General features: G+C 43.1%; 1 protein-coding gene across 4 annotated transcripts in view; it reads left to right on the top strand.

Moving 5' to 3' along the window:
• Positions 1-26,596, top strand: part of usp25 (ubiquitin specific peptidase 25) — a 243,587-nt gene that overhangs the window by 177,849 nt on the left and 39,142 nt on the right. For all 4 annotated transcript variants that reach the window (XM_063050256.1, XM_063050258.1, XM_063050257.1 and 1 more), the window contains 3 exons: positions 6,615-6,793; positions 19,364-19,442; positions 20,887-20,966. In XM_063050256.1, coding sequence (XP_062906326.1) covers positions 6,615-6,793; positions 19,364-19,442; positions 20,887-20,966 — 338 coding nt within the window. The remainder of the gene's footprint in view (positions 1-6,614; positions 6,794-19,363; positions 19,443-20,886; positions 20,967-26,596) is intronic.

Raw genomic sequence — 26,596 nt, 5'->3', positions numbered from 1 at the left:
GGCAATGAATTCCACAGATTCACCACTTTCTGGAAGAAATTCCTCCTCATCTCCATTCTAAAAGGACGCCCCTCTATTCTGAGGCTGTCTCTTCTGGTCTTAGACACTCCCACCATAGGAAATTTCCTCTCTACAGGTTACGGGGAGAAGGCAGAAGAATGGGGTTGAAAGGAATAATAAATCAGCCATGGTGGAATGGTGGAGCAGACTCGATGGGCCCAATGGCCTAATTCTGCTCCTATGTCTGATGGTTGAACATCAGACCATCAGGCTGTACAGTAGCATAATGCTTTACAGCACCAATTATCACAATCGTGCTTCAGTTCCTGCTGCTAAGCTCAATTCGAGCTTAGAAAAGTAGAGGGCTATGCGGTAGGTAATTCTAGGCAATTTCTAGAGTAGGTTACATGGTTGGCACAACATTGTGAGCCGTAGGGCCTGTAAGGCGCTGTAGATTTCTATGTTCCATGTTCCATGGGCTGTCTCTAATTAGTTTGTAAGTTCTCCCTTTGTGTCCTCCAGTTTCCTCCCACATTCCAAAGATGTACAAGTTAGAGTTAGTAAGTTGTGGGCATGCTGTGTTGGCGCACGACGACACTTGCAGGCTGTCCCCAGCACATCTTGGACTGTTGGTCATTGCTGTAAAATGGCACATTTCGCTGGGTGTTCCAGTGTACGCGTGATAAACGAAGCTAGTCTTTAATCTTTAGATGATTAGATTATGAGGACACTCAGTCCTCGTTTATTGTCATTTGGAAATGCATGCATTAAGAAATGATACAATGTTCCTCCAGAGTGATATCACAAAAAAAAAGGACAAACCAAAGACTAACAGTGACAAAACCACATAATTATAACATATAGTTACAGCAGTGCAAAACAATACCATAATTTGATAGAGAGCAGACCATGGGCACGGTAAAAAGAAGTCTCAAAGTTCTGATCGACTCCCGATAGTCCCGATAGCAGGTGGCAAAAGAAAGAAATTCTCCCTGCCATAAGCCTCCAGGCGCCAACAACTGCTGATGCTTTGGAAGCACCCGACCACAGCTGACTCTGAGTCCGTCCGAAAACTTCGAGCCTCCGACACAGCCTCTCCGAGCACTATCCTTTGCCGAGCGCTTCGACCCCACCCCAGCCGCCGAGCAACAAGCAAAGCCGAGGGCTCGGGGCCTTCTGCTCCAGAAATTCTGGATCACACAGTAGCAGCAGCAGCAAAACAGGCATTTTAGAAGTTTCTCCAGATGTTCCTCCATGCTGTCACGTCTGTGTCCATCAAATCAGGATTGTGCACGGCACCCTACTTGACAGATAGCAGATATCATTCACCAGAGTGGCCACTGTGCGCTGCGTCGTGCGGCCATCTTCTCCTCCATTGAGGAGGCTTGGGTACAATGCTCACTATAGTATCACACCTGGCTGAGGACTTGAGGTGCCGTTGGTTGGAGAACAACAGAATGCTCATTCATGGATGTAGACTGCGTCTGGAGTGCGGCGTTTTTGGGAAAAGAAGGAATAAAATGCAGCAACATAATATAATGCAGTACCCTTTTCCCTCAAATTTGTTGAAAGTATTCAGGCTCTGCTCCACACACCTAACTCACCAATGGTTCACTGAATGTAATGAACATGCTTTTTGGGTTGCTTTCTGAGGGGTCACCTGAGAGAAATTGATAAGCTTATTAAAATCAGAGATAAGACCATAAGACATCAGAGCAGAATTAGGCCATTTTGCCCATTGAGTGCTGTGCCGTTCTATCATGGATGATTTATTATTCTTCTCAGCCTTATTCTCCTGCCTTCTCCCTGTAACTTTTGACAGCCTTACTAATCAAAAATTTATCAACCTCCACTTTAAATATACCCACTGACGTGGCCTCCACTGCTGACTCTGGCAATGAATTCCCCAGATTCGCCACCTTGTGTCTAAAAAAATTCCTCCTCATCTCTGTTCTAAAGTGACATCCTTCTATTCTGAGGCTGTCTGCCCTCTGGTCCTAAACTTCCTCCACTATATGAAACATCCTCTCTATGTTCATTCTGTCTTTGTCTTCTATAAGTTTCAATAGGTTTCAATAAAATCCTCCTTCTAAACTCCAGCGAATACAGACTGAGAGCCATCAAATGCTCCTCATAGGTTAACCCTTCCATTCCTGGGACATTTCCATGAACTTTCTCTGGACCCTCTCCAATGCCAGCCAGCTTAGATAAGGAGCCAGAAACAGCTCGCAATACTCCCAAGTGTGGTCTGACCAACGCCTTATAAAACCATAAAAGGTAGACAGAACCTTTTCCCCAAGGTAGAAATGTCAAATTCTGGAGAAACATGTACTTAAGGTCAGAGGCAGCAGTTTAAACCTGATGAGCAATGTAAGTTTTATTCACACAGAGAATGGTGACTGCCTGGAGCAGGGTAGTGGCAGAAGCAGTTAAGGTTGAGGTGTTTAAGAGGCTTTTTAAACATATGAATGTGCTGGGATTGGAGGGTTATGGATTTTGTGTAGGCAGAAGAGATTTAGTTTAATTTGGCTTCGTGTTCGGCACAAATGTTCAAGTTCAGTTTTTGTCATTCAACCTTGCGCATGTATACTGCCACGAAACGCCACACAAAATGCACAATACAGTACATACAGTATAATTCACAACACAAAGTTCAAAGTAAATTTATTATCCAAGTACACCTATGTCACCATATACAACCCTGAGATTCATTTTCTTGTGGGCATACTCAATAAATCCATAATAAAATAATAACCATAATAGAATGAATGAAAGACCACATCAACTTGGGTGTTCAACCACTGTGAAAAAGATGACAAACTGTGCAAATACAAAGAGAAAGTAACAATAATAAATAAATAAGCAATAAATATCAAGAACATGACATTCAGAGTCCTTGAAAGTGAGTCCATAGGGTGTGGGAACATTTCAATGATGGGGCAAGTGAAGTTATCCCCTTTGGTTCAAGAGCCTGATGATTGAGCAGTAATAACAATTCCTGCACCTGGTGGTGTGAGTCCTGAGGCTCCTGTATCTTCTGATGGGAGCAGGAAGAAGAGAGCATGATCTGGGTGGTGGGGTTCCCAGAAGAGAGCATATCCTGGGTGGTAGGTGTCCCACCCCAGATGATGAAGTAATATTACCACAAATAATTTAGCAAGTAATGAAATATCTTCCAGAACATCTTGAGGCCTTTTCCTGTGCTCTTCTGTTCCATTTTCAACATGTGCACCAAGTTCAACACAGCCTTGACTTGCCACGTTGCAATACAACAATATCACAACAAAACGGCTATCGAAACCTTACAGTCTGTAGCATCATTGAAGAAATACTTGGATAACTACACAGAGGGGCAGGACTTGAAGTGTTGTGGGCCAAACACTGGACCTTGGGACTAACTGGGTGGTCCCTGCGATCAGCATGGATTCAGTGGGATGAAGGGCCTTTATCCATGCCGTATTGCTCTATGACCCTTTGCATCGATCAACCTTTTCACTGCAGAGCCAGAATTGTGTTTGGTTAGAAAACAAAGCTGAATTGAGATGAAGGTCCATCTTTATCCCCTGGAAACAGGACTCAGAAATCAACCAGCCTACTCTGGTGTCCAAAGCCCTGTTATTAACATGTACAACCATGTAACTTCAAGGAGGGATAGGAGCAGAATTAGGCCTTTCAGCCCATCACTACTGCTCCACCATTCCCAATGAGTTAGCCTCCACAACCATCTTTGGCAATGAAATTCACAGATTCATCCTCTGGCTAAAGTAATTCTAAAGGGACAGACTCTTATTCTGAGGCCGTGCCCTCTGGTACTAGACTCCCTCACTATTATAAACATACTTCAATTGTCCACTCTTTTTAAGCCTTTCTATACTTAGTAAGTTCAAATGAGATCTCTCTCAGTCTTTTAAACTCCAGTAAGAACAGACCCATAGCCGTCAATTACTCCTCATACATTAACCGTTTAACTCTTGGGATCATTCTCATGAACTTCCTCTGAGAAGGATAATATTTCAGTTGTGATCGAATGACAGAACAGATTCAGTGGGCCGAATAGCTCCAATGGTGTGTGGTCTTAAGGCAAGTTCCTCAAGTTCAGTTCCTGCCGGCAAACTATACTTAAAGATCGAAATGAAACTGTGTTCAAACTATAACCTATGGAGTTCCCAAGCTGAATAAACACACTGGCTCTACTGTAAACAGCTTCACCAAATTTTCCCCACTTCACAGCCATAGTTTTAAATCTTGTGGAATGATATCATCTGGAAGCTCAGGAGAGAGAGAGAGATTTGAAAATGTGATTGTATTTACTGAGAGTTATTTTTCTGTGGCTTCTTCAACAGATCTGTGCCAGTGATTGAAATGCATTGACTGGCCTTTGTGTTCTCAGTTCAGCCAGCTCCTTTGAGTGACGCTCATTTTGAGCTGTATGGTAGTGTACCATTTGGCATAGCACTTTACAGTGCCAATTCTTGCCACTGTCTGTAAGGAGTTTTTCCATTCTCCCCATGACTGCATGGGATTCCTCCGGGTGCTCCACTTTCCTCCCACAGTCCAAAGTTGTATGGTTTAGAGTTAGTAAGTTGTGGACGTACCATATTGGTGCTGGATTCATGGTGACAATTGTGGGCTGCCCCCGCCAGCACATCCCTGATGCGAACGATGCATTTCACTCCGGTATGATGGCTCGAGTTGAGTATGATGTTCTTCTAAAGATTTTTTATTCATTTATGGGATATGGGCGTCGCCAGCTCAGCCAGCATTTAGTGCCCATCCCTAGTGGCCCTTGAGAAGGTGGTGATGAGCTGCCTTCCAGAACCGCTGCAGTCCCTGAGGTGTAGGCACACTCACAGTGCATTTAGGGAGGAAATTCCATGATTTTGACCCAGCATAAGGGGTTATTGGTGGGTGTTCGGGTCGATCTAGAGGCCAATCTGAGATCCACATAGGACTTAATCTGGGATGTTGGGCTGGTTTCCCTTAATGGAGAATGCCTGTTTGTGACTTTAATGCATGGAGGCTGATGCATGGGCAGCCACCACATGGCCCTTGATAGATTGCAGTTAGAGTCAAATGGCATGGAGTGTAAGATGACTGGGGACCCTTCACTGCTGCAGCCTTCCTCCACCGTTGATGTCCTGGTCAGATTGCTCTTTGTCTGGAACCCTCTTGCCATGGATAACTCTACCCAGAGCTAAGTGCCAGATGGTAAATTCCAGTCTGTATCGCTCTGGGGATCATGGTGACGATCCTTGGAGAAGGATCTCTGTATCAGTGTACGGTTTGAAGTACATGTGACAAATAAAGCTGCTCTTTAACTGGAAAGCAATCCCAGAGATAGTGCAATTGCCCAACCTGTTCGTGACTAGATACTTCCCCTACCGTCCTTAATTTGGACTGGGGAAAGGAAAAGGGTCTAGGAGAGAGAACCACTGATGTGTGTAATGCGATGGAAGCAAGCTGTGTGAGTTTGATCAGTAGAGTTTTGAACAATATATTTTATTTTTCCCTTTCTGCTTTTGAGGACACTGTGCCAAATTGAGCATGGTCAGTACTTTGTTAAAGTGACCATCCATTCCCGGTGACCATTTGAGTGGTGGATGACAGTTCAACAACTGGTCACACCTTCATTTATTTCTTTTTTTTAGTGATTGAAGCAGGTTCTTCCCGCCCAATGAGCCGGAACCGCCCAGTTACACCCATGTGACCAATTAACCTACTAACCAGTATGTCTTTGGAATATGGGAGGAAACCGGAGCACCTGGAGAAAACACGGTCGTGGAGGGAGCTTACCAACTCCTTACAAAATGCAGCAGGAATCTGTAGGGTCTTGACTATCCCTTTCCCTCCTCAGGTTCTGCTTAACCCACTGAGATCCTCCAGCAGTTCCCTTTTTGCTCCAGACTGTGGCATTGGCAATCTTTTGTGTTTCCATATCTTAGTTGAAGCTATCCATAAGACATAGGAGCAGAATTAGGCCATTTGGCCCATCAATTTTGCTCCACCATTCCATCATGGCCGATTTATTATCCCTCTCAAGCCCATTTTCATATCTTCTACCCGTAACTTTTGGCGCCCTGACCAATCAAGAACCTATCAACTTCTGCTTTAAATATACTCAATGACTTGACCTCTACAGCCATCTGTGGCAATGGATTCCACAGATTCATTATGCTCTGGGTATCCATCCCATCTGGGCTGAATCACATCACAGCAACTCTGTATGGGAGGCTCAAGTGAGGTCTGTTTGACCCCTCTTACGTCTTCCAGACGTAAATCTATTGCCCCTCAGGTAAGTTAACAATGTCCACAGCCAATATGCGGGAATAAAATTCTAGGGTTTATTGTCTACGTGGATAGAATGTTTTAATTAACTCACTATAGCATGTGATTATAACAGCAAGCTTTAACAAGAAGCCCATTTGAGGCTGGTATGTATTGTGTGCATTAAATCACAGATTTACTTCTGCATGTTTTTGGCAGAAACGGTGGTTCTGTTTCGTTTCAGTCTTCCCATGTCCTCACCCCTGTCCCACCCTTGGGTACCAGCAGTGGTTCGGAGCAGTGTCGGCGCCCTCTGAATGCATCTCTGGTGGGTTTTCTTGTCCCTCCAGGCTTTCACGGCGGAGTACTCGCGTTTGGTGCGGCTGGCTCAGGAGGACACCACCCTGGACAATGACAACCGACTGAAGCACGTGATTGTCTACTTGCTTCACAACGAAGCGCCAAAGAAAATCATCGAGAGGACGCTGCTCGAGCAGTTTGCAGATCGCAACCTCACTTTCGATGAACGGTACTTTTTATTACTTTCCTTCTCAAAATAAACTGAGCTCCTCTGATCTTTGGGAGGCATGGTAGCGTAGCAGTTAGCTGAACACTCTACAGCACCAGCAAACTGGGTTCAATTCCTGCCAGAATCTATATGGAGTTTGGACTTTCTCCCCGTGACTGCGTGGGTTTCTTACAGATCTTCCAGTTTCCTCCTACATTCCAAAAGCATACAGAGTCGGGTTAATAAGTTGAGGACCTGCTATGTTAGCACTGGAACCATGGTGACACTTGCGTGCTGCCCCTCACACACGCTCTGCCTGTGTTGGTCATTGATGCAGCAACACATTTCACTCTATGTTTCAATGTACATGTGACAAAAAAAAGCTAACCTTTGAAATCTTTGGGACATACCACAGCACTTTACAGTTAGTAAAATTAGTTTTTAAGCAAATAAATCATAATTGTTTTACTGACAAATTGATTTATTTGACAAAAATGTAAATTAGAACAGAAATAATGCTACAGAGTCATACGGCAAGGAAGCAGGCCCTTCAGCCCATCTGGTCCTTGCCAACCAAGATGCCTTTCTGAGTTTGTCCCATTTACCAGCATCTTATCGTTATCCATATCCCTGATCAAGTGCCTTTTAAATCTGTTAATTCACCTGCCTCAGCCACTTCCTTTGGCATCTACTTCCATATACTCACTACCTCCTGGGAGAAAGAGTTGTTGCTCAGTTTCCCAATAAATCTATCCTTTCTCACCTTGAGCCAATCCCCTCTGGTTCTCCATTCTCTGACTCTGGGAAATGTATTTCATGTTGAGTTAGTGACTCAGCCCCTTCAAAGCTGCTCCAGTACTCAATAAGATCGCGGTTGCCATGCTTATAACCTCGATGGTGAATTCCGACTAACCCCCACCTTAGTTTACCTTCTTGTTTATCATTAACATACAGAAGCTTTAAATACATTCAAAAATTCTGCTTCCATCGTTCTTTCAGGAAGATGGCTCCAAAGAGAGAAGCCATTTTTTCTGAAATCTGACGTGGGCAGTCATAGAGTCACAGAAAAGTGCAGCACAGAAACAGCCCATCTAGGTCTGCATCTGCATCGACCTGCACCTGGACCATAGCAACCGCCCCCCCCCATACCCCTACTATCCATCAGGTTATAGAAAACAACAGCACAGAAACAAGCCCTTCAGCCCATCTGGTCCATGCCAAACCATTTAAGCTGCCCAGTTGCATTGAGCTGCACCCAGACCATGGCCCTCCATACCCCTGCTATTCATGTACCTATCCAAATTTTTCTTCAGCGTTGAAATTGAGCTTGCATGCACCACTTGTGCTGGCAGCTCATTCCACACTCTCAAGATCCTCTGAGTGAAGAAGTTTCCCCTCATGTTCCCGTTAAACTTTTCATCTTTTACCCGTAATGCATCACCTCTAGTTGTAGTCCCATCCAGTCAAGTCACCATTTTATCTTTAAACAGCAACTCCGGTTCTAGGTTCCTCTACGTAAGGAAATATCCAATTTGACATGCGATGCAGGATTTTCTGTGTTCCACTGAAGTCAGCTCTAAACTTCCTGAGCTCCAGCAGAATATAATCTCGGTTTACCTCAACATCTCCTCATTTCTAATCAGGGAGTAAATTCAGAGGTGCAAAGGGACTTGTTGGATCCCGATGCTTTTGTGATTCATAGGTTCTTCAGGAGTCAAGAATGAGGTGCAAAACATTTCTCTAAGCAATTTTATTAAGTGTTATAAGAGCAAAGACTGAACAAGAAATGAAAAGATGAAGGAAAAAACAGTCCCATTCTCAGACCAGAGATAACAAATATTCCAGTGATAACAATTAACCTAGAAAATAGCCAGATTCAAATGAAGTCACACCTGCTACTGAAAACAAAGAATTTTTGAGAAAAATGCATAAGCAACAGTGCTGTAATTACTGGAAAATTCACTGAAATTTTACATGGAAATAGATGAGTTTATAAGCAAGCAAGTAGAGAAAAGTTAAACTACCCTGAAAATAATGATAAAAATAACAATTCTAAACTCTATTCGACAGAGTACATCTGTCTCCATGCCTTACCACCCACCCACCCACGTCCTCCCCCACCAACTCTGCAACTGACAGACACATCACTGATCTCTTTTCATCTTTTCACTAATGTTTTAGGGGAGACTTGCAGCATGGGCAACTGCCGGTCTTCCATACAATCTTGCCCAGGCCTGCGCACTGGAAACCTTCCAAGGTGCAAATCCATGGTCTCACGAGACTAACGATTGCCTATATATAATATTTGAGCAATATTCTAAATATGTTGTTTGTTTAAGCATTCTTTGTTTGACTGTTTAAATAATTCCTAAGGGGTTATATGTCACAAGCCCACCATTGGTCAGGGTTGACCATGGATGTTATATTCTAACTGCATAGATACACAAGCCAGCACAGTACAATATTTCTCCCTCCCCTCCGCCCATCTTTTAACTCTACTCCTCATCTTTTTTTTCTTCGGTCCTGCTGAAGAGTCTCAGCCCAAAACGTTGACAGTGCTCTTTTCCATAGATGCTGCCTGGTCTGCTGAGTTCCTCCAGCATTTTGTGTGTGCTAATTCAATATGGAGAGTAGACTGTTGTCCATGTAGCAAGCTTTCCTTCACCATGCATCGGTTGAACCTGAAAAAATGGCAGTGACCGATACAGTTTGGTGTCAGCAGCATTGCAAGAGTTGCCAGTCAGCGTTGAACTCAACGTAGGACTGCCTTAGGGGTTCCAGCTCTTAGTTTTCCCTGGGGGTTCACTCCTGCAGCCTTCTCCATAAGTGGGTATAGCCACAAGGCAGTGGAGGTTTAAGATCAGAGTTTTCCTTCTAGATGAGCTGCCAACTACGGCTGATGAGCCCCATCTGCTCAGAGCGATTGGTTTTAAGGCGCCAGTCACCTGCCTTTGTCCCTTCTCCTGTCAGTAGAAATGGTTCCCCTGGGCTTAGTAGCTAAGCCACACGTGAAGGCCAGGAGCTGGACTGGGTTGTTAGAGGCTATTTGAGACGCACACCATTACCACCTCTTGCTATAAGAACCCTAAGGAACCACAGGTTATACGTAAGCATATGTGAATGGCATACATCATTACATGACACATCACCTCACTTAAAGTAAAAACAAAACTAAGACGTTCTCCAGGGCTCCCAAGTTTTTCTTTCGATTAGTGTTATGTTTTGGAGTTACAAAACATAACACCCATCAATCTTAAGTCCGTACCACTCGGGGACTAATTTTGTGACTGTATGGGCTGGATCGTAACTACATGTGCTCTGGGTGACTATATGTACTGTGTTCTCGCACCTTGACCATGTTTCCTTTGGCTGTATACATGTGTATGGTTGAATGACAATAAACTTGAATTTGAACTTGAGTCCTAGTTCAGGACTCCTTCAAAGTTAACGTGCAGGTCAAGTTAGTAATACGGAAGGTAAATGTGATGTTAACATTCATCCAGAGATGACTTGAATTTCAAAGCAAAGATGCACTTCTGAAACTTTGTAAGCGGTAGATCAAACTGCATTTAGCATATTGTGAATAACTTTGGGACCTGTATCCAGGGAAGGACGTGCTACCCTGCAGAGGATCCAGAGGAGATTCACAGGAATGAGAGGCTTAACACGAGGAGCATTTAATGTCTCTGAGCTTGTGCTCGATGGAGTTCAGGAAGATGAAGAGGGAATCTCATTGAAATCTACTAGATACTGAAAGGCCTGGACAAAGTGAATGTGGAAAAGATGTTTCCATTAGTAGGAGAGTCTAGGATCAAGGGCACAGCCTTAAGGCAAAGGGACAACAATTTAAAAAAGGAGATGAGGAGAAATTGCAAATAACGGGCTTAGATCGGCTGTGACTACCTTTGTGGCTGTGAACTCATTTTTGTGAGCTTCATATCTAAATGTTATTAGCTTACTTTCATTGTTTGTAGGATTTGTTTTATTTTCTGCACATTGGTGCTTGACAGTCTATTTTTTAATGGGTTCTTTTGGGATTCTTTGTTATGTGGCTGCCTGTGGGGAGACGAATCTCAAGGTTAGATGTGGTGTACTTTACATACTTTGATAATAAATGTACTTTGAACTTTGAATTTCTTCAGTCAGAGGATGGTCAGTGTGTGAAATTTGTTGCCACAGAGGGCTGCAGAGGCCGTTGGGTGTAGTTAAGGCAGAAATGGATTGGGATTAAGGGTTACAGGGAGAAGCCAGGAGAATGAGGTTGAACAAAATCAGTCATGATTGATGGCGGAGCAAATTCATGAGTCTGATCCTGTACCTATATTTTATTGTTTATAAGACAACTTGTCCATTCAGAGATTACAGAACATAGAGCAGTACAGTCCACCATGTTGTGCTGACCTTTAAACCTACTCCAAGATTAATCTAACCCTTTCCTCCCTCATATTGTATCCCTCCACTTCTCTTTCATCCATGTGCCTAAGTGTCTCTTAAATGTCCCTAAAGTATCTGCTTCTAACAGGCAGAGTGCTTCACCTACCACTCTCTGTTCAAAAAATTTACCTCTGACATTCCCCAAATACCTTCCTCCAATCACCTTAAAATTATGCCCTCTGATCAAAACCATTGGTGTAATTATTACCTGATCAGTCAGGTAAATTTGACTGAGTTTAACATATTTATATCCTTTCTTGTGTGGGCACGTGGCCAAGTGGTTAAGGCTAGTTCAAGCCCCAGCTAAGGCAACGTGTTGTGTCCTCAAGCAAGGCACTTAATCACACATTGCACTGCAACGACACCGGTGCCAAGCTGTATGAGTCCTAAAGACCTTCCCTTGGACAACATTGGTGTTGTGGAGAGGGGAGACTTGCAGCATGGGGAACTGCTGATCTTACATACAACCTTGCCCAGGCCTGCGCCCTGGAGAGTGAAGATGCAGATCTATGGTCTCGCAAGACTAACGGATGCCTTTTTTTTAATCCTTTCTTGACTAAGGTTTGTAGTGCTGTACAAAGATTTGAAGAACAAGTCTGGGTAAATGACTTGAAAGTCCGTAGTGTTGTGGATTTCAGTTAAGGGATTGTTTGACTACAAACATGATGTAAATCAAGAGGTGAGATAGGCAGAGGGCTACAGATGGAATTTAATCCCAGCAAGTCCAATGTAATGCATTTTTGGAAGTTTAATAGGAATATGATGTACACTGTAAATGGCAGCATGTTAAGAAATGCAAGTAAACGGAGTGACCTCACTATTCAAGTCCGTAGTTCTCTGAAAGCAGCAATACAGATGGATGTGGTGGTGGCAAAGGCATATGACAATATGGTGATTTCTGGTAAGATGTTGGTGTGCTCGGACGCAGCGATTTCTAAGGGACCAATCGAAGGTGTTATTGTCCTTTTTAAGCAACACACACAAAATGCTGGAGGAACTCAGCAGGCCAGGCAGCATCTATGGAAAAGTGTACAGTCAACGTTTCAGGCTGAGACCCTTCAGCGGGACTGGAGAAAAAAAGATGAGGAGTCAGATTTAGAAGGTGGGGGGAGGAAGGGAGAAACACAAGGTGATCTGTGAAACTTGGAGTGGGGGAGGCATGAAGTAAAGAGCTGGGAAGTTGATTGCCTAGTCCCTGCTCCTTCCCATTTTCTTTCTTCCATGGCCTTCTGTCCTCTCCTATTAGATTCTCCCTTCTGAAGCCCTGGATCTCTCACCAATCAACTTCCCAGCTCTTTACCTCACCCTTCCCCCCACCCACAAGGTTTCACCTGTCACCTTGTGTTTCTCCCTCCCCCTTCCCCCACCTTCTAATTCTGACAACTCATCTTTTTTTCTCCAGTCATGCTGTAGGGTCTTAGCCCAAAACGTTGACTTACTCTTTTCCATAAATGCTGCCTGGCCTGCTGAGTTCCTCCAGCATTTTTTGTGTGTTGCTTGGATTTCCAGCATCTGCAGATTTTCTTTTGTTTGTGATTGTCTTTTTTAAGCGTATTTTTTACAATTGCAAGACCCTGGATATTAATAACTTAAGGTACTGCAGATCTACCCGTTCAATGAGTTATTTGTTGGAGGAACTGAAGGGGTTTGGTGTGGACCATGTTGCTAGAGAGGCGTAGGAGTTGGTGCGCCAAGGTGGTATGCAGTCTAACAGCGAGTGATGTCTTAGTCACTTTTCTTGTGATCGCAAGGCCCTGTTGGACATTGATAGGATGGAATGCTGCAAGTCCAGTTACCTGGTTTATTTGCAGATGGCGGAGGAGCTGTAGGGTCTTGGTCATAGCAAGGACTCGGCTTCAAACCATGGTGTCACTGTTTGCAGCCTTCCAGGAGAGGATGGGGAGCATTAGAGGCTGTGCTGGAAAAGAGCAAGAGGGTATGTTTAAGATGAAAGGACAGAGTTATAAAGGGGATGTAAGCAATTTTTTTTTCTACACAGAGATTAAATGATAGCTGGATTGTTCTGCAAAAGGAGGTGGTGGAATCAGATGCAAGTCACTGCATTTAGGAGACATTTAGTCAGGCATTTAAATAGGCAAGGCCTAGTAGGTTAGGGATCCAATAGCTAGCAGGATAGACAAAGGAAAATCAGTGGATGTTGTGTACCTGGATTTTCAGAAGGCCTTTGACACAGTGCCATACATGATACTTAACAAAATAAGAGCCCATGGTATTACAGGAAAGATACTAGCATGGATAGAGTAACCATATAATAATTACAGCATGGAAACAGGCCATCTCGACCCTTCTAGTCCGTGCTGAACGCTTACTCTCACCTAATCCCACCGACCTGCACTCAGCCCATAACCCTCCATTCCTGTCCTGTCCATATAGCTGTCCAATTTAACTTTAAATGACAACATCGAACCTGCCTCAACCACTTCTGCTGGAAGCTCGTTCCACACAGCTACCACTCTCTGAGTAAAGAAGTTCCCCCTCATGTTACCCCTAAACTTTTGCCCTTTAACTTTCAACTCATGTCCTCTTGTTTGAATCTCCTCCACTCTCAATAGAAAAAGCCTATCCACGTCAACTCTATCTATCCCCCTCATAATTTTAAATACCTCTATCAAGTCCCCCCTCAACCTTCTACACTCCAAAGAATGAAGACCCAACTTGTTCAACCTTTCTCTGTAACTTAGGTGATGAAACCCAGGTAACATTCCAGTAAATTTTCTCTGTACTCTCTCTATTTTGTTGACATCTTTCCTATAACTCGGTGACCAGAACTGTACCCAGTACTCCAAATTTGGCCTTACCAATGCCTTGTACAATTTCAACATTAAATCCCAACTCCTATACTCAATGCTCTGATTTATAAAGGCCAGCATACCAAAAGCTTTCTTCACCACCCTATCCACATGAGATTCCACCTTCAGGGAACTATGCACCATTATTCCTAGATCCCCCTGTTCTACTGCATTCTTCAATGCCCTACTATTTACCATGTATGTCCTATTTTGATTAGTCCTACCAAAATGTAGCACCTCACATTTATCAGCATTAAACTCCATCTGCCATCTTTCAGCCCACTCTTCTAACTGGCCTAAATCTCTCTGCAAGCTTTGAAAACCTACTTCATTATCTACAACTCCACCTATCTTAGTATCATCTGCATACTTACTATTCCAGTTTACCACCCCATCACCCAGATCATTAATGTACATTGCAAATAACATTGGACCCAGTACAGATCCCTGAGGCACACCACTAGTCATCGGCCTCCAACCTGACACACAGTTATCCACCACTACTCTCTGGCATCTCCCATCCAGCCACTGCTGAATCCATTTTACTACTTCAATATTAATACCTAACGATTGAACCTTCTTAACCTTCCATGTGGAACCTTGTCAAAGGCCTTACTGAAGTCCGTATAGACAACATCCACTGCTTTACCCTTGTCAACTTTCCTAGTAAATTCTTCAAAAAATTCAGTAAGATTTGTCAAACATGACCGTCCACACACAAATCCATGTTGACTGTTCCTAATCAGACCCTGTCCATCCAGATAATCATATATACCATTTCTAAGAATACTTTCCATCAATTTACCCACCACTGAGGTCAAACTCACAGGCCGATAATTGCTAGGTTTACTCTTAGAACCCTTTTTAAACAATGGAACAACATGAGCAATACGCCAATCCTCCGGCACCATCCCCGTTTCTAATGACATTTGAAATATTTCTGTCAGAGCCCCTGCTATTTCCACACTAACTTCCCGCAAGGTCCTAGGGAATACCCTGTCAGGACCCGGAGACTTATCCACTTTTATATTCCTTAAAACCGCCAGTACTTCCTCTTCTTTAATCATCATAGTTTCCATAACTTCCCTACCTGTTTCCTTTACCTTACACAATTCAATATCCTTCTCCTTAGTGAATATCGAAGAAAAGAAATTGTTCAGAATCTCCCCTATCTCTTTTGGCTCCACATATAGCTGTCCACTCTGATTCACTAAGGGACCAATTTTATCCCTCACTATCCTTTTGCTATTAATTTAACTGTAGAAACCCTTTGGATTTATTTTCACCTTACTTGCCAAAGCAACCTCATATCTTCTTTTAGCTTTTCTAATTTCCTTCTTAAGGTTCTTTTTACATTCTTTATATTCCTCGAGCACCTCATTTACTCCATGCTGCCTATATTTATTATAAATATCTCCCTTTTTCCGAACCAAGTTTCCAATATCCCTTGAAAACCATGGCTCTCTCAAACTTTTAACCTTTCAGCCTAACAGGAACATAAAGATTCTGTACCCTCAAAAATTTCACCTTTAAATGACCTCCATTTCTCTATTACATCCTTCCCAGAAAACAAATTGTCCCAATCCACTCCTCCTAAATCCTTTCGCATCTCCTTAAAGTTAGCCTTTCTCCAATCAAAAATCTCAACCCTGGGTCCAGACCTATCCTTCTCCATAATTATATTGAAACTAATGGCATTGTGATCACTGGACCCAAAGTGCTCCCCAACACAAACCTCCGTCACCTGACCTATCTCATTCCCTAACAGGAGATCCAACACTGCCCCTTCTCTAGTTGGTACCTCTGTGTATTGCTGCAAAAAACTATCCTGCACACATTTTACAAACTCCAAACCATCCAGCCCTTTTACAGTATGGGCTTCCCAGTCTATGTGTGGAAAATTAAAATCTCCCACAATTACAACCTTGTGCTTACTACAAATATCTGCTATCTCCTTACAAATTTGCTCCTCCAATTCTCGCTCCCTATTTGGTGGTCTGTAATACACCTCTATAAGTGTTACTACACCTTTCCCATTCCTTAATTCCACCCAAATAGTCTCCCTAGATGAGCCCTCTCATCTATCCTGCCAGAGCACCACTGTAATATTTTCTCTGACAAGCAATGCAACACCTCCCCCTCTTGTCCCTCCGATTCTATCACACCTGAAGCAATGAAATCCAGGAATATTTAGTTGCCAATCACACCCCTCCTGTAACCATGTTTCACTAATAGCCACCACATCATACTTCCAGGTATCAATCCAGGCTTTAAGCTCATCCACCTTTCTTATAATGCTCCTAGCATTAAAATAAATGCATTTAAGAAATTTTCCACCTCTTACTCTCTGTTTATTACTAATGGTGCAAACAACTTTACTATTTTCTTTTTCTTCCTTCTCCCCTACATCTGTTCCAACACTGGTTCCCCTCCCCCCCCCCTGCCCCGGGTATCTAGTTTAAATGCACTGGAGTCTCTCTAGCAAACCTACCTGCAAGAATATTTGTCCCCCTCCAGTTCAGATGTAAACCGTCCCGCCGGAACAGGTCCCACCTTCCCTGGAAAACTGCCCAATTATCTAAAAATCTGAAGCCCTCCCTCCTGCACCATGTCTTCAGCCACGTGTTGTTCTGCGCTATCTTACTATTTCTGAACCCACCTGCACGTGGCACTGGTAGCAATCCTGAGATTGCTATCCTGGAGGTCCTGTCCTTTAACTTGGCGCCTAACTCCCTAAACTCGCCTTTCAGGACCTCCTCACTCTTTCTACCCATGTCATTGGTCCCTACATGGACCACGACATCCGGCTGCTCACCCTCCCTCTTGAGAATACTGAGAACATGATCCGAGATATCGTGGACCTTGGCACCAGGGAGGCAACAGACCATCCGGGATTCTCGATCTCTTCCACAGAACCTCTTATCTGTCCCATAACTATCGAATCCCCTATCACGACTGCTCTCCTCTTTTCCCTCCTTCCCTTCTGTGCTGAGGGTCCAGTCTTGGTGTCAGAGACGCCACCACTGCAACTTGTCCCTGGTAGGTCGTCCCCATCAACAATATCCAAAACGATGTATTTATTATTGGTGGGAATGGTCTCAGGGGTGCTCTGCTCATTCTGTCTGTTCCCTTTCCCTCTCCTGACAGTCACCCAGCTACTTGTCTCCTGACTCTTAGAGGTGACTATCTCCCTGTAACACCTGCTTATTTCTGCTTCTGCCTCCCAAATAATCCGAAGTTCATCCAGCTCCAGCTCCAGCTCCAGCTCCAGTTCCCTAACTCGGTTTGTCAGGAGCTGCAGCTGGATGCACCTTTTACAGGTGTAGTCATCAGGGACAATTGTGCTCACCCTGACTTCCCACATACTGCAAACGGAGCACTCAACTGCCCTAACTGCTGTCTCCATTACCTACTCTTAAGGTAATTAGATTTACTTAAGGAACTTACCCTGCCTTACCTCACTTGGAGTGAAGCTCTACCTCAGCCTCTGCTCGCCGAAGCCTCAGGAGCCAAAGCCTTCCTACTCTGTCTCCCACTACTCCGTTGCCCGCTATAACTGATTGTGCAGTGGCTGATTGGCAGGAGGCAAAGAATGGGAATAAAGTGGCCTTTTCTGGTTGGCTGCTGGTGATTAGTGAGATTCCACTGGGGCTGATATTGGGACCGCTTCATTGATTTGGATGACGGAATTAACAGCATTGTGGCAAAGTTTGTGGATATGTGAAGATAGGTCTAGGGGCAGGTAGTGCTGAGGAAGCAGGGAGTCTACAGAAAAGTGGCAGATGGAATAGAGTGTGGGAAAGTGTATAGCCATGCATTTGGTAGAGAGAGTAAAGGTGTAGACTATTTGCTAAGTGAGGAGAAAATTCAAAAATCAGACATGCAAAAGGACTTAAGAAACCTTATGCAGGATTCACTAAACTTGAACTTGCAGTTGAGTTGGTGATAATGAAGGCAAATGCAATGTGAGCATTCATTTTGAGAGGATGAGAGTATAAAAGCAAGGATGTAATTCTGAGGCTTTAAGGCATTGGTCAGACCGCACTTGGAGCGTATTGAGAGCAGTTTTGCGCACCTTATCTCAAAAAGGATGTTTTGGCATTGGAGAGGATCCAGAAGAGGTTCATGAGAATGATTCCAAGAATGGAAAGGTTAACATATGAAGAACATTTGATGGCTCTGGGCCTCTGCTCACAGGAATTCAAAAGAATGAGGGGGGAATGTCATTGAAACCTATCGAATACTAAAAGGCCTAAATAGGAGTGGATGTGGAAAGGTTGTTTCCTATAGTAGGGGGAGTCTAGGACCGCAGCCTCAGAATTAGAGGGATGCCCATTTAGAACAGAGATGAGGAGGAATTTTTCTAGCCAGGACGTAGTGAACCTGTGGAATTCATTGCCACAGATGGCTGTGGATGCCAAGTCATTGGTTACGAGGAGAAGGCAGAAGAACGGGGTTGAGGGGGATAATAAGTCAGCCGTAATGGAGTGGCAGAACAGACTCGGTGGGCTGAATGGTGTAATTCTGCTCCTATTCCTATGGTCTAATACAGGCTAATGGGATTAGTGTGGATGGGCAAAAACAAATCAATGAAATCCAAGCTGTCTTCAATCTTTCATTTATTTTATTTCTATTAGTTTTATTCAGACATACAGCACGGTAACAGGTTCTTTCGGCCGGATGAGCCCATGCTATAAACGAGTATGCATTTGGAAAATGGGAGGAAAATGGAGCATCCGGAAGAAACCCATGCAGTCATGAGGGGAACATACAAACTCCTTACAGACAGCAATGGGAATTGAACCCAGGGTGCTTACACTGTCCGCTATGCAACTGTGCTGCGAGGCTTTGATTTTTCTATATTATATATTCAGATTTCTATATCAAAGCATCCAGCGAAATGCATGTTTAATGTCAATAACCAACACACCTTACGGATGTGCTGGGGGCAGCCTGTAGATATCAACACACATTACAGCACCAAAATAGTTTGTCTACAATGTTCAGCAGAACAACACAAGCAGCAAAAAACAACGACGTAATGAAACAAAACAAGCCCTTTACCTCCCTTCCATACAGACAGATCTCTCACACCAGGACAGGCCACCTCTGGGCCTCCAACCTTTTCTTGGTAAGGAGCTAGTCCAGATCCATGAACGCTTTGCAGGGATGTCAACACCCACCAGGAAATTTGCCACATCTCCCGGCGTAATAGTTACCTGCTTCACCACTAATTCTAGTGTCCCGATCTGGTCTGAGATATCTTTCAGAGGAACAGTGATGTGTGGTGTCATTACCTGCAGGTTTGCTTCTGAGTCTCACCCATTCCGTCATTTCTGTGTTTAAGGTGTCGCAGTGTAATGAAAATTGCTCGGGCCAAGCTTGAATTAATCAAACCCAAGGAAGTCAACATGGAGGAGTATGAGGTCAGTGTGCTAGCATGGGTTGAAGACTGATCACATAGAAAGTAAGAGTCTGACTAACTGCATTCTGTTGTATACCCGATCTCAAGCTAAATTTATTATCAAAGTACATATATGTCACCACGTATTATCCTGAGATTCATTTTCTTGCAATCATTCACAGTAAATACAAAGAAACACGATAGAATCAATGAAAAACTGCACACAGACAGACAACCAACCAATGTTCAAAAGACAAACTGCAGATTGTCAGAGCAATGTATCTATTTTCTGTCTGTACTGTATTTTCTGTAGTGCATTTATTATGGGTAATTTGCCACATGGGTTGGGGCGTGGCAGAAGTGAAGAGTATAGTTACATATTCACACTTTCTCTAAGCCAGTTTTGCCTGGTTATAGCCAGGGAGTAGACGAGGATGAATTTTTTTGTTGACTGGTTAAAACTGCTTAAATACGCTAAGATCGTTAATGGTACCGTCTAGACCATTGTTTCGTGTCTCGCTAGTTTTAGTTTTATTGGTTTTTATTGTTACAAGATTGTTCATTATTGCTAGTTTCTTAAAGGACTTGCTTCGATTTAGAATTTTGTTATTGTGGATAGCACATCATATGGTGTCAATCCGTGTGCCGTACATATAAATAAATAATACATACAAGCATACAGAGAACTGAGTTGTAGAGTCTTTGACAGTGAGCCAGTAGGTTGAATTCAGTTTACAGTAGTGTTGAGATGAGTGAAGTTATCTGCACTGGTTCAGGAGCCTAATGGTTAAGGGGCAATAACTGTTGCTGAACCTGGTGGTGTGGGACCTAAGGCCCCTGTACCTCCTTCCCACTGGCAGCAGCGAGAAGAGAGTATGGCCTGAATAATGGGGGTTCTTGATAATGGATGATGCTTTCTTGTGGCAGTGTTCCTTGTAGATGTGCTCAAAGGTGGGGGAGGGCTTTTCCTGTGATGGACTAGGCCATATATATAAAACTCTCTTACGTTCACCCCTCAGCTTCCTTCACTCCAAGGAAAACAATCCCAGTCTTTACAGTTTCGTCCTGTAACACAATCTCTTCAGCCCTTGCAACATCCTTATGAATCTTAAATAATAAAGAATAGTATTGATAACAAGTGTTATAGAGTCCTTGAAAGTGAAGTCATGGTTATGGAATCAGTTCAGTGTTGACATGAGTGAAGTTCAGGAGCCTGATGGTTGAAGGGATAATAACTGTTCCTGGTGGTATGGGACTTAAGATTCTCGTACCTCCTGCCTGATGGCGGCAGCAAGAAGAGAGCATGGCCTGGATGGTGAGGGTAGTTGATGACGGTCGCTGCTTTCTCATAGCAGCGCTCCTTGTAGATGCACATAAGATATACAGAACAAAGGTTTTCCTATATCTCAGTACATGTGACAGTGATAAACCAACTTATCAATCCCCTCATGTTTTGTTTTGAACAGAGGTGGCATCAGGAATACCGAAGGTTTCGAGAAACCACCGTTTGTATAATGATCGGCCTGGAGCTGTTCCAGAGGAAATGGTAAGATGGGGATTGTATTGTGCACAGTGAGTGTAGCATCTTTATTTACTGTGAGTTTTAAGGATCAAGGGCCTACTTTATGCACCATATACATTTACATGTATTAGAAATTTCAGGGCACAACACGCAACAAAAAATATTCAATAATGATAAAGAATTTGTCGGTTTTTTGCTTTGTGCTGTGCCATATGACGTGGGTGTTTATGGCCTTTCTATGGATGGCAATGATTCTTCTTGTTAAACTTTTCCACAGAAGTGGTTTGCCATTCCCTTCTTCTGGGCAGTGTCTTTACAAGACCCAGCCATTACCAATACTCTTCAGAGATCCTGTCCACCTGACCTCAGAGGTCACATAATCAGGACTTGTGATACGCACCAGCTGCACATACGACCATCCACCACCTGCTCCAAAGGCTTCGTATGACCCATTGGGGAGCTAAGCAGGTGATACACCTTGCCCAAGGGTGACCTGCGGGTTGGCGGAGGGAAGGAGCACCTTACTCCTCCTTTGGTAGAGACCCATATAAAGAATTATATGAAAAATAAAGTTAGAGGTTCAAGTACAGATACTGAATAAAATGTGCATAAATACGTAAACGCCAGCATGTATTTGTGATGTAAAGAACATTATAAAAAATAGTTTAGCATGTCTATAGTGAAGTGCGGTGATGGGCGTAATAGATCTCTGCTCTTCAAATACAAACTAATTTGCACATCAAGTTTCTGCCATTTTCATTCTCTTGAAATATCCCTGCTGCTTTGGTTTAAGTTCTAAATGCAAGAGATTCTGCAGTTGCTGGAAATCTTGAACAACACACACAGAATACTGGAAGAACTCTTCAGGTTAGACAGCGTCAACGGAAAGGAATAAAGAGTCGACATTTCAGGCCAAGTCCTGATGAAGGGTGTTAGCCTGACACGTTGGTTTTTATACCTTTCCATAGATGCTGCATGAACTGATCAGTTTCTCCAGCGTTTTTTTTTGTTGTTTAAGTTCTGCCGATTCCTCCAGGTGACCAGTTTTGCTTCCTCTCTCCAGATTGGTCCGAAAAGCCACTTTGCAGTGACCCCTGCTGGAGTAAAGCCAATAGTGCAGCCTGAGAACTGCAGGATCTGTCTCAGCCCATAGCAACCAGCAGCCTGGGAGTAATCCCACACACTACTGGATAAAAGCCACATGGGCAAACCTTAGGATCAGAAGACACGGGAGCAGGACTAAGCCATTCAACCCATCAAGTCTGCTCCACCATTCAATCGTTGCTGATTTATTTTCCCTCCACTCTATTCTACCGTCTTTGATGCCCTTACTAATCAAGAACCTTTCAATATCCATTTTAAATATAACCAATGACTTGGCTTGCACAGGCATCTATGGTAATGAATTCCCCTGTTTCACCACCCTCTGGCTGAAGAAATTCTTCTTCATTTTTGTTTTAAAGGGACATCCTTGTATTCCGAGGTTGTGCTCTCTGATCATAGATTCCTTCACAATTGGAAAAATCTTTTCCATGTCCCTTCTATACGTGCCTCTCAATATTTGATAGGCTTCAATGACATCCCCTCATTCTTCTAAACTCCGAGGAGTACAGGCCTAGCACAATCAAACACTCCTCATACATACTCAAAATGCTGGCGGAACTCAGCAGGCCAGGCATCATCTATGGAAAAGAGTAAACGGTCGATGTTCCGGGCTGAGAACAGGTCCAGCATTTTGTGTGTGTTGCTGGGAATTCCAGCGTCTGCAGATTTTCTCATGTTTGTGTTCCTCATACATTCCATTCCTGGAATTATTCTTGTTAGCCTCTGGACCCTCTCTAATGCTAAGACATCCTTTCTACCTCGTTATGATCTTGCATTTTAATGTTTATCTGCATTGCCCTTTCTCTGTAGCTATAAATTTTATTCTAGATTGTTAATGTTTTACCTTGTACTTCCTCAATGTTCTGTGCAATGAATTGACCTATATGAAAGACAAGCTTTACACTATATCTTGGTACACATGACAGTAAGAAACCTATTCCACTTTCTCTTTAAGGGGCTCATTAAATGGAAGATATTTGGAAAAGACCTGACTAAAGAAAACTTGGGACAAATTAGATTGTCTGGTGAATGATTCTGGGAATGAAAGGGTTAATGTATGATGAGCATTTGATGGGCCTGTACTCGCTGGAGTTTAGGGGATTTCTATTAAAACTTATTGAATATTGTAAGATCTAGATAGAGTGGATATACAGAGGATGTTCGAAGTTCATAGTAAATTCATTATCGAAGTGCAGTACATACAGTGGCATGCAAAAGTTTGGGCACTCCTGGTCAAAATTTCTGTTACTGTGAATAGTTAAGTGAGTAGAAGATGAACTGATCTCCAAAAGTCGTAAAGTTAAAGATGAAACATTCTTTTCAACATTTTAAGCAAGATTAGTGTTTTTTTGTACAATTTCAGAGTGGGGGTAAAAAGGAAAGGAGCACCATGCAAAAGTTTGGGCACCACAAGAGAGTTCAGCTCTCAGATAACTTTTACCAAGGTCTCAGACCTTAATTAGCTTGTTAGGTCTATGGCTTGTTCACAGTCATCATTAGGAAAGGCCAGGTGATGCAAATTTCAAAGCTTTATAAATACCCTGACTCCTCAAACCTTGTCCCAACAATCAGCAGCCATGGGCTCCTTTAAGCAGCTGCCTGGCACTCTGAAAATTAAAATAAATGATGCCCACAAAGCAGGAGAAGGCTATAAGAAGATAGCAAAGCGCTTTCAGGTAGCCGTTTCCTCAGTTTGTAATGTAATTAAGAAATGGCAGTTAACAGGAATGGTGCAGGTCAAGTTGAGGTCTGGAAGACCAAGAAAACTTTCTGAGAGAACTGCTCGTAGGATTGCTAGCATCAGAAGTTCGCAAAGGAACATCTAAACAAGCCCGATGCATTTTGGAAACAAGTCCTGTGGACTGATGAAGTGAAAATAGAAACTTTTTGGCCGCAATGAGCAGAGGTATGTTTGGAGAAAAAAGGGTGCAGAATTTCATGAAAAGAACACCTCTCCAACTGGTAAGCACAGGGGTGGATCGATCATGCTTTGGGCTTGTGTTGCAGCCAGTAGCACGGGGAACATGTCACTAGTAGAGGGAAGAATGAATTTGATTTAATACCAGCAAATTCTGGAAGCAAACATCACACCGTCTGTAAAAAAGTTGAAGTTGAAAAGAGGATGGCTTCTACAACAGGACAATAATCCTAAACATACCTCAAAATCTTCAATGGACTACCTCAAGAGGCACAAGCTGAAGGTTTTGCCATGGCCCTCACAGTCCCCTGACCTAAACATCATCGAGAATCTGTGGATAGACCTCAAAAGAGCAGTGCATGCAAGACGGCCCAAGAATCTCACAGAACTAGAAGCCTTTTGCAAGGAAGTATGGGCGAAAATCCCCCATACAAGAATTGAAATACTCTTAGCTGGCTACAGAAAGCGTTTACAAGCTGTGATACTTGCCAAAGGGGGTGTTACTAAGTACTGACCATGCAGGGTGCCCAAACTTTTGCTTCGGGCCCTTTTCCTTCTTTGTTATTTTGAAACTGTATAAGATGGAAATTAAAAAGTAATCTTGCTTAAAATATTAAAGAAATGTGTCATCTTTAACGTTATACCTTTTGGAAATCAGTTCATCTTTTACTCGCTTAGCTATTCATAGTAACAGAAATTTTAACCGGGGTGCCCAAACTTTTGCATACCACTGTGAAGGTCACCATTTACTATACAACCCTGAGATTCATTTTCTTGCAGGCATTAGCAGTACATACAGGAAACACAATGGAATCGATGAAAGACTGCCCCAGCCACTGTGTAAAAGACAATAAACTGCAAATACAAAAATAAAAAAAATAGATAAGTAAGTGATAAATATTGAGAGGATGAGATGAAGAGTCCTTGAAAATGAGTCCATAGGTTGTAGGAACATATCAGTGATGGTGCAAGTGAGTTTAGTGAAGTTATCCCTCCGGATAATGAAAAGGAATAAAGAGTGGACATTTTAGTGACTGAAGGGTAATAACTGTTCCTAAACCTGGTGGTGTAGGTCCTGAGGCTCCTGTACCTTCTTCCTGATGCAGCAGTACAAAGAGAGCATGGCCTGGATGGTGGGGTGCCATTGATGACGGATGCTTCTTTCCTGTGAGAGCGCTTTGTGTAGATGTGCTCAATGGTGGGGAGAACTTTACCTGTGATGCACGACTTTGTGTAGGCTTTTCCATTCAAGGCCACTCCACCACACATCTGTAAAAGTTTGTCAAAGTTTTGGATGACATGTCGAATTTTCACAAACATCTATGAAAGTAGAGAAGCTGCCATGCTTTCTTCATAATGGTACATACGTGCTGCACCCAGGATAGATCCTCTGAAATGATAACAGCGCGGAATTTAAAGTTGCTGACCCTCTCAACCTCTGATCCCCTGGCTGGTTGATGGACCTCCTGTTTCCATTAGTGGCAGAGTTTAGGACCAGAGAGCACAGCCTCTGAATAGAATGATATCCCTTTAGAATAGTGATGCGGTATACTTTAGCCAGAGGTGGTGAATCTGTGGAATTCATTGTCACAAACAGTTGTGAAGGCTAAGTCATTGGGTATATTTAATGCGGAGATTGATAGATTCTTGATTAGTCAGGGCATCAAAGGTTACAGGGAGAAGACAGGAGAATGGGCTTGAAAGGGATAATAAATCAGCCGTGATGGAATGGCAGAGCAGACTCGATGGGCTGAATGTCCTAATTCTGCTTCTGTACCTTATGGTCTTAAGGGACTTGTTTGGGAATTAAATCCACAAGCTTTTGAGCTGGCGCTGCTAATAGGCAAACTCTGAACCTCATTAGCCACCATCTCCATCTCCTATCACTGTTGTCTAAGCTGGTACGTGGAACAGTTTGGTTGGGCAGCAGCAGCCTCTCTTCAGGTGATGACGGCCATGAAAAATCTGTAAAGCCTCAGTTGTGGGATTTAAAGCACGCCACATATTTCCATGGAATACTTCTCATTTCATGGAGATGCTATCACAGCACTCTGAGTCTAAGCGTTTTTTGTCCATTCTGAAAAATTAATTTATAAGCATATTACCAAGTCTAAACATTCTGAACCTAAGTCACGCAACAAAGGACCACTTGGCAGACTCGGTCACCAGCTGCATTGCAGCTGAAATATGAGCAAGTGTGATTGCAAGGAAATTCTAAACTTTTTTCCTTTCGAACTTCTTTTGTCCAATTGCCTAGTCTGTTTTCAAACAAAGAATTTAACATTTTATGGTTTAGTATCAACCCTCAAAAAGCATCCCGATTTTATCACTGTACAATTAATTACAGGTTTGCAATGAAAATAGAAAACCTCTACAGTTTTTGCTACGAGTTCATGCAATTCCTCAAACTGATTAATGTGGTAAAATGTCCCAAAGTGCTTCAGGGAACCATTATTAGCTGAAAATAGCGGTACAGTAGCGTGGCGGTTAGTGTAACACTTTACAGCACCAGAGACCAGCTTCATTTCCCGCCACTGCCTGCAAGGAGTTTGTACGTATTCCCTTTATTGATGTTGGCTTCCTCCGAGTGCTCCAGTTTCCTCCCACATCCCAAAGACATACTGATTAGTAG

The sequence above is a fragment of the Mobula hypostoma genome, chromosome 6 (genome assembly GCF_963921235.1).
Source record: "Mobula hypostoma chromosome 6, sMobHyp1.1, whole genome shotgun sequence".
Taxonomy (NCBI): Eukaryota; Metazoa; Chordata; class Chondrichthyes; order Myliobatiformes; family Myliobatidae; genus Mobula; species Mobula hypostoma.
The sequence above is the reverse complement of the archived record's forward strand: the minus strand, read 5'-3'. Positions and strand labels throughout refer to the sequence as shown.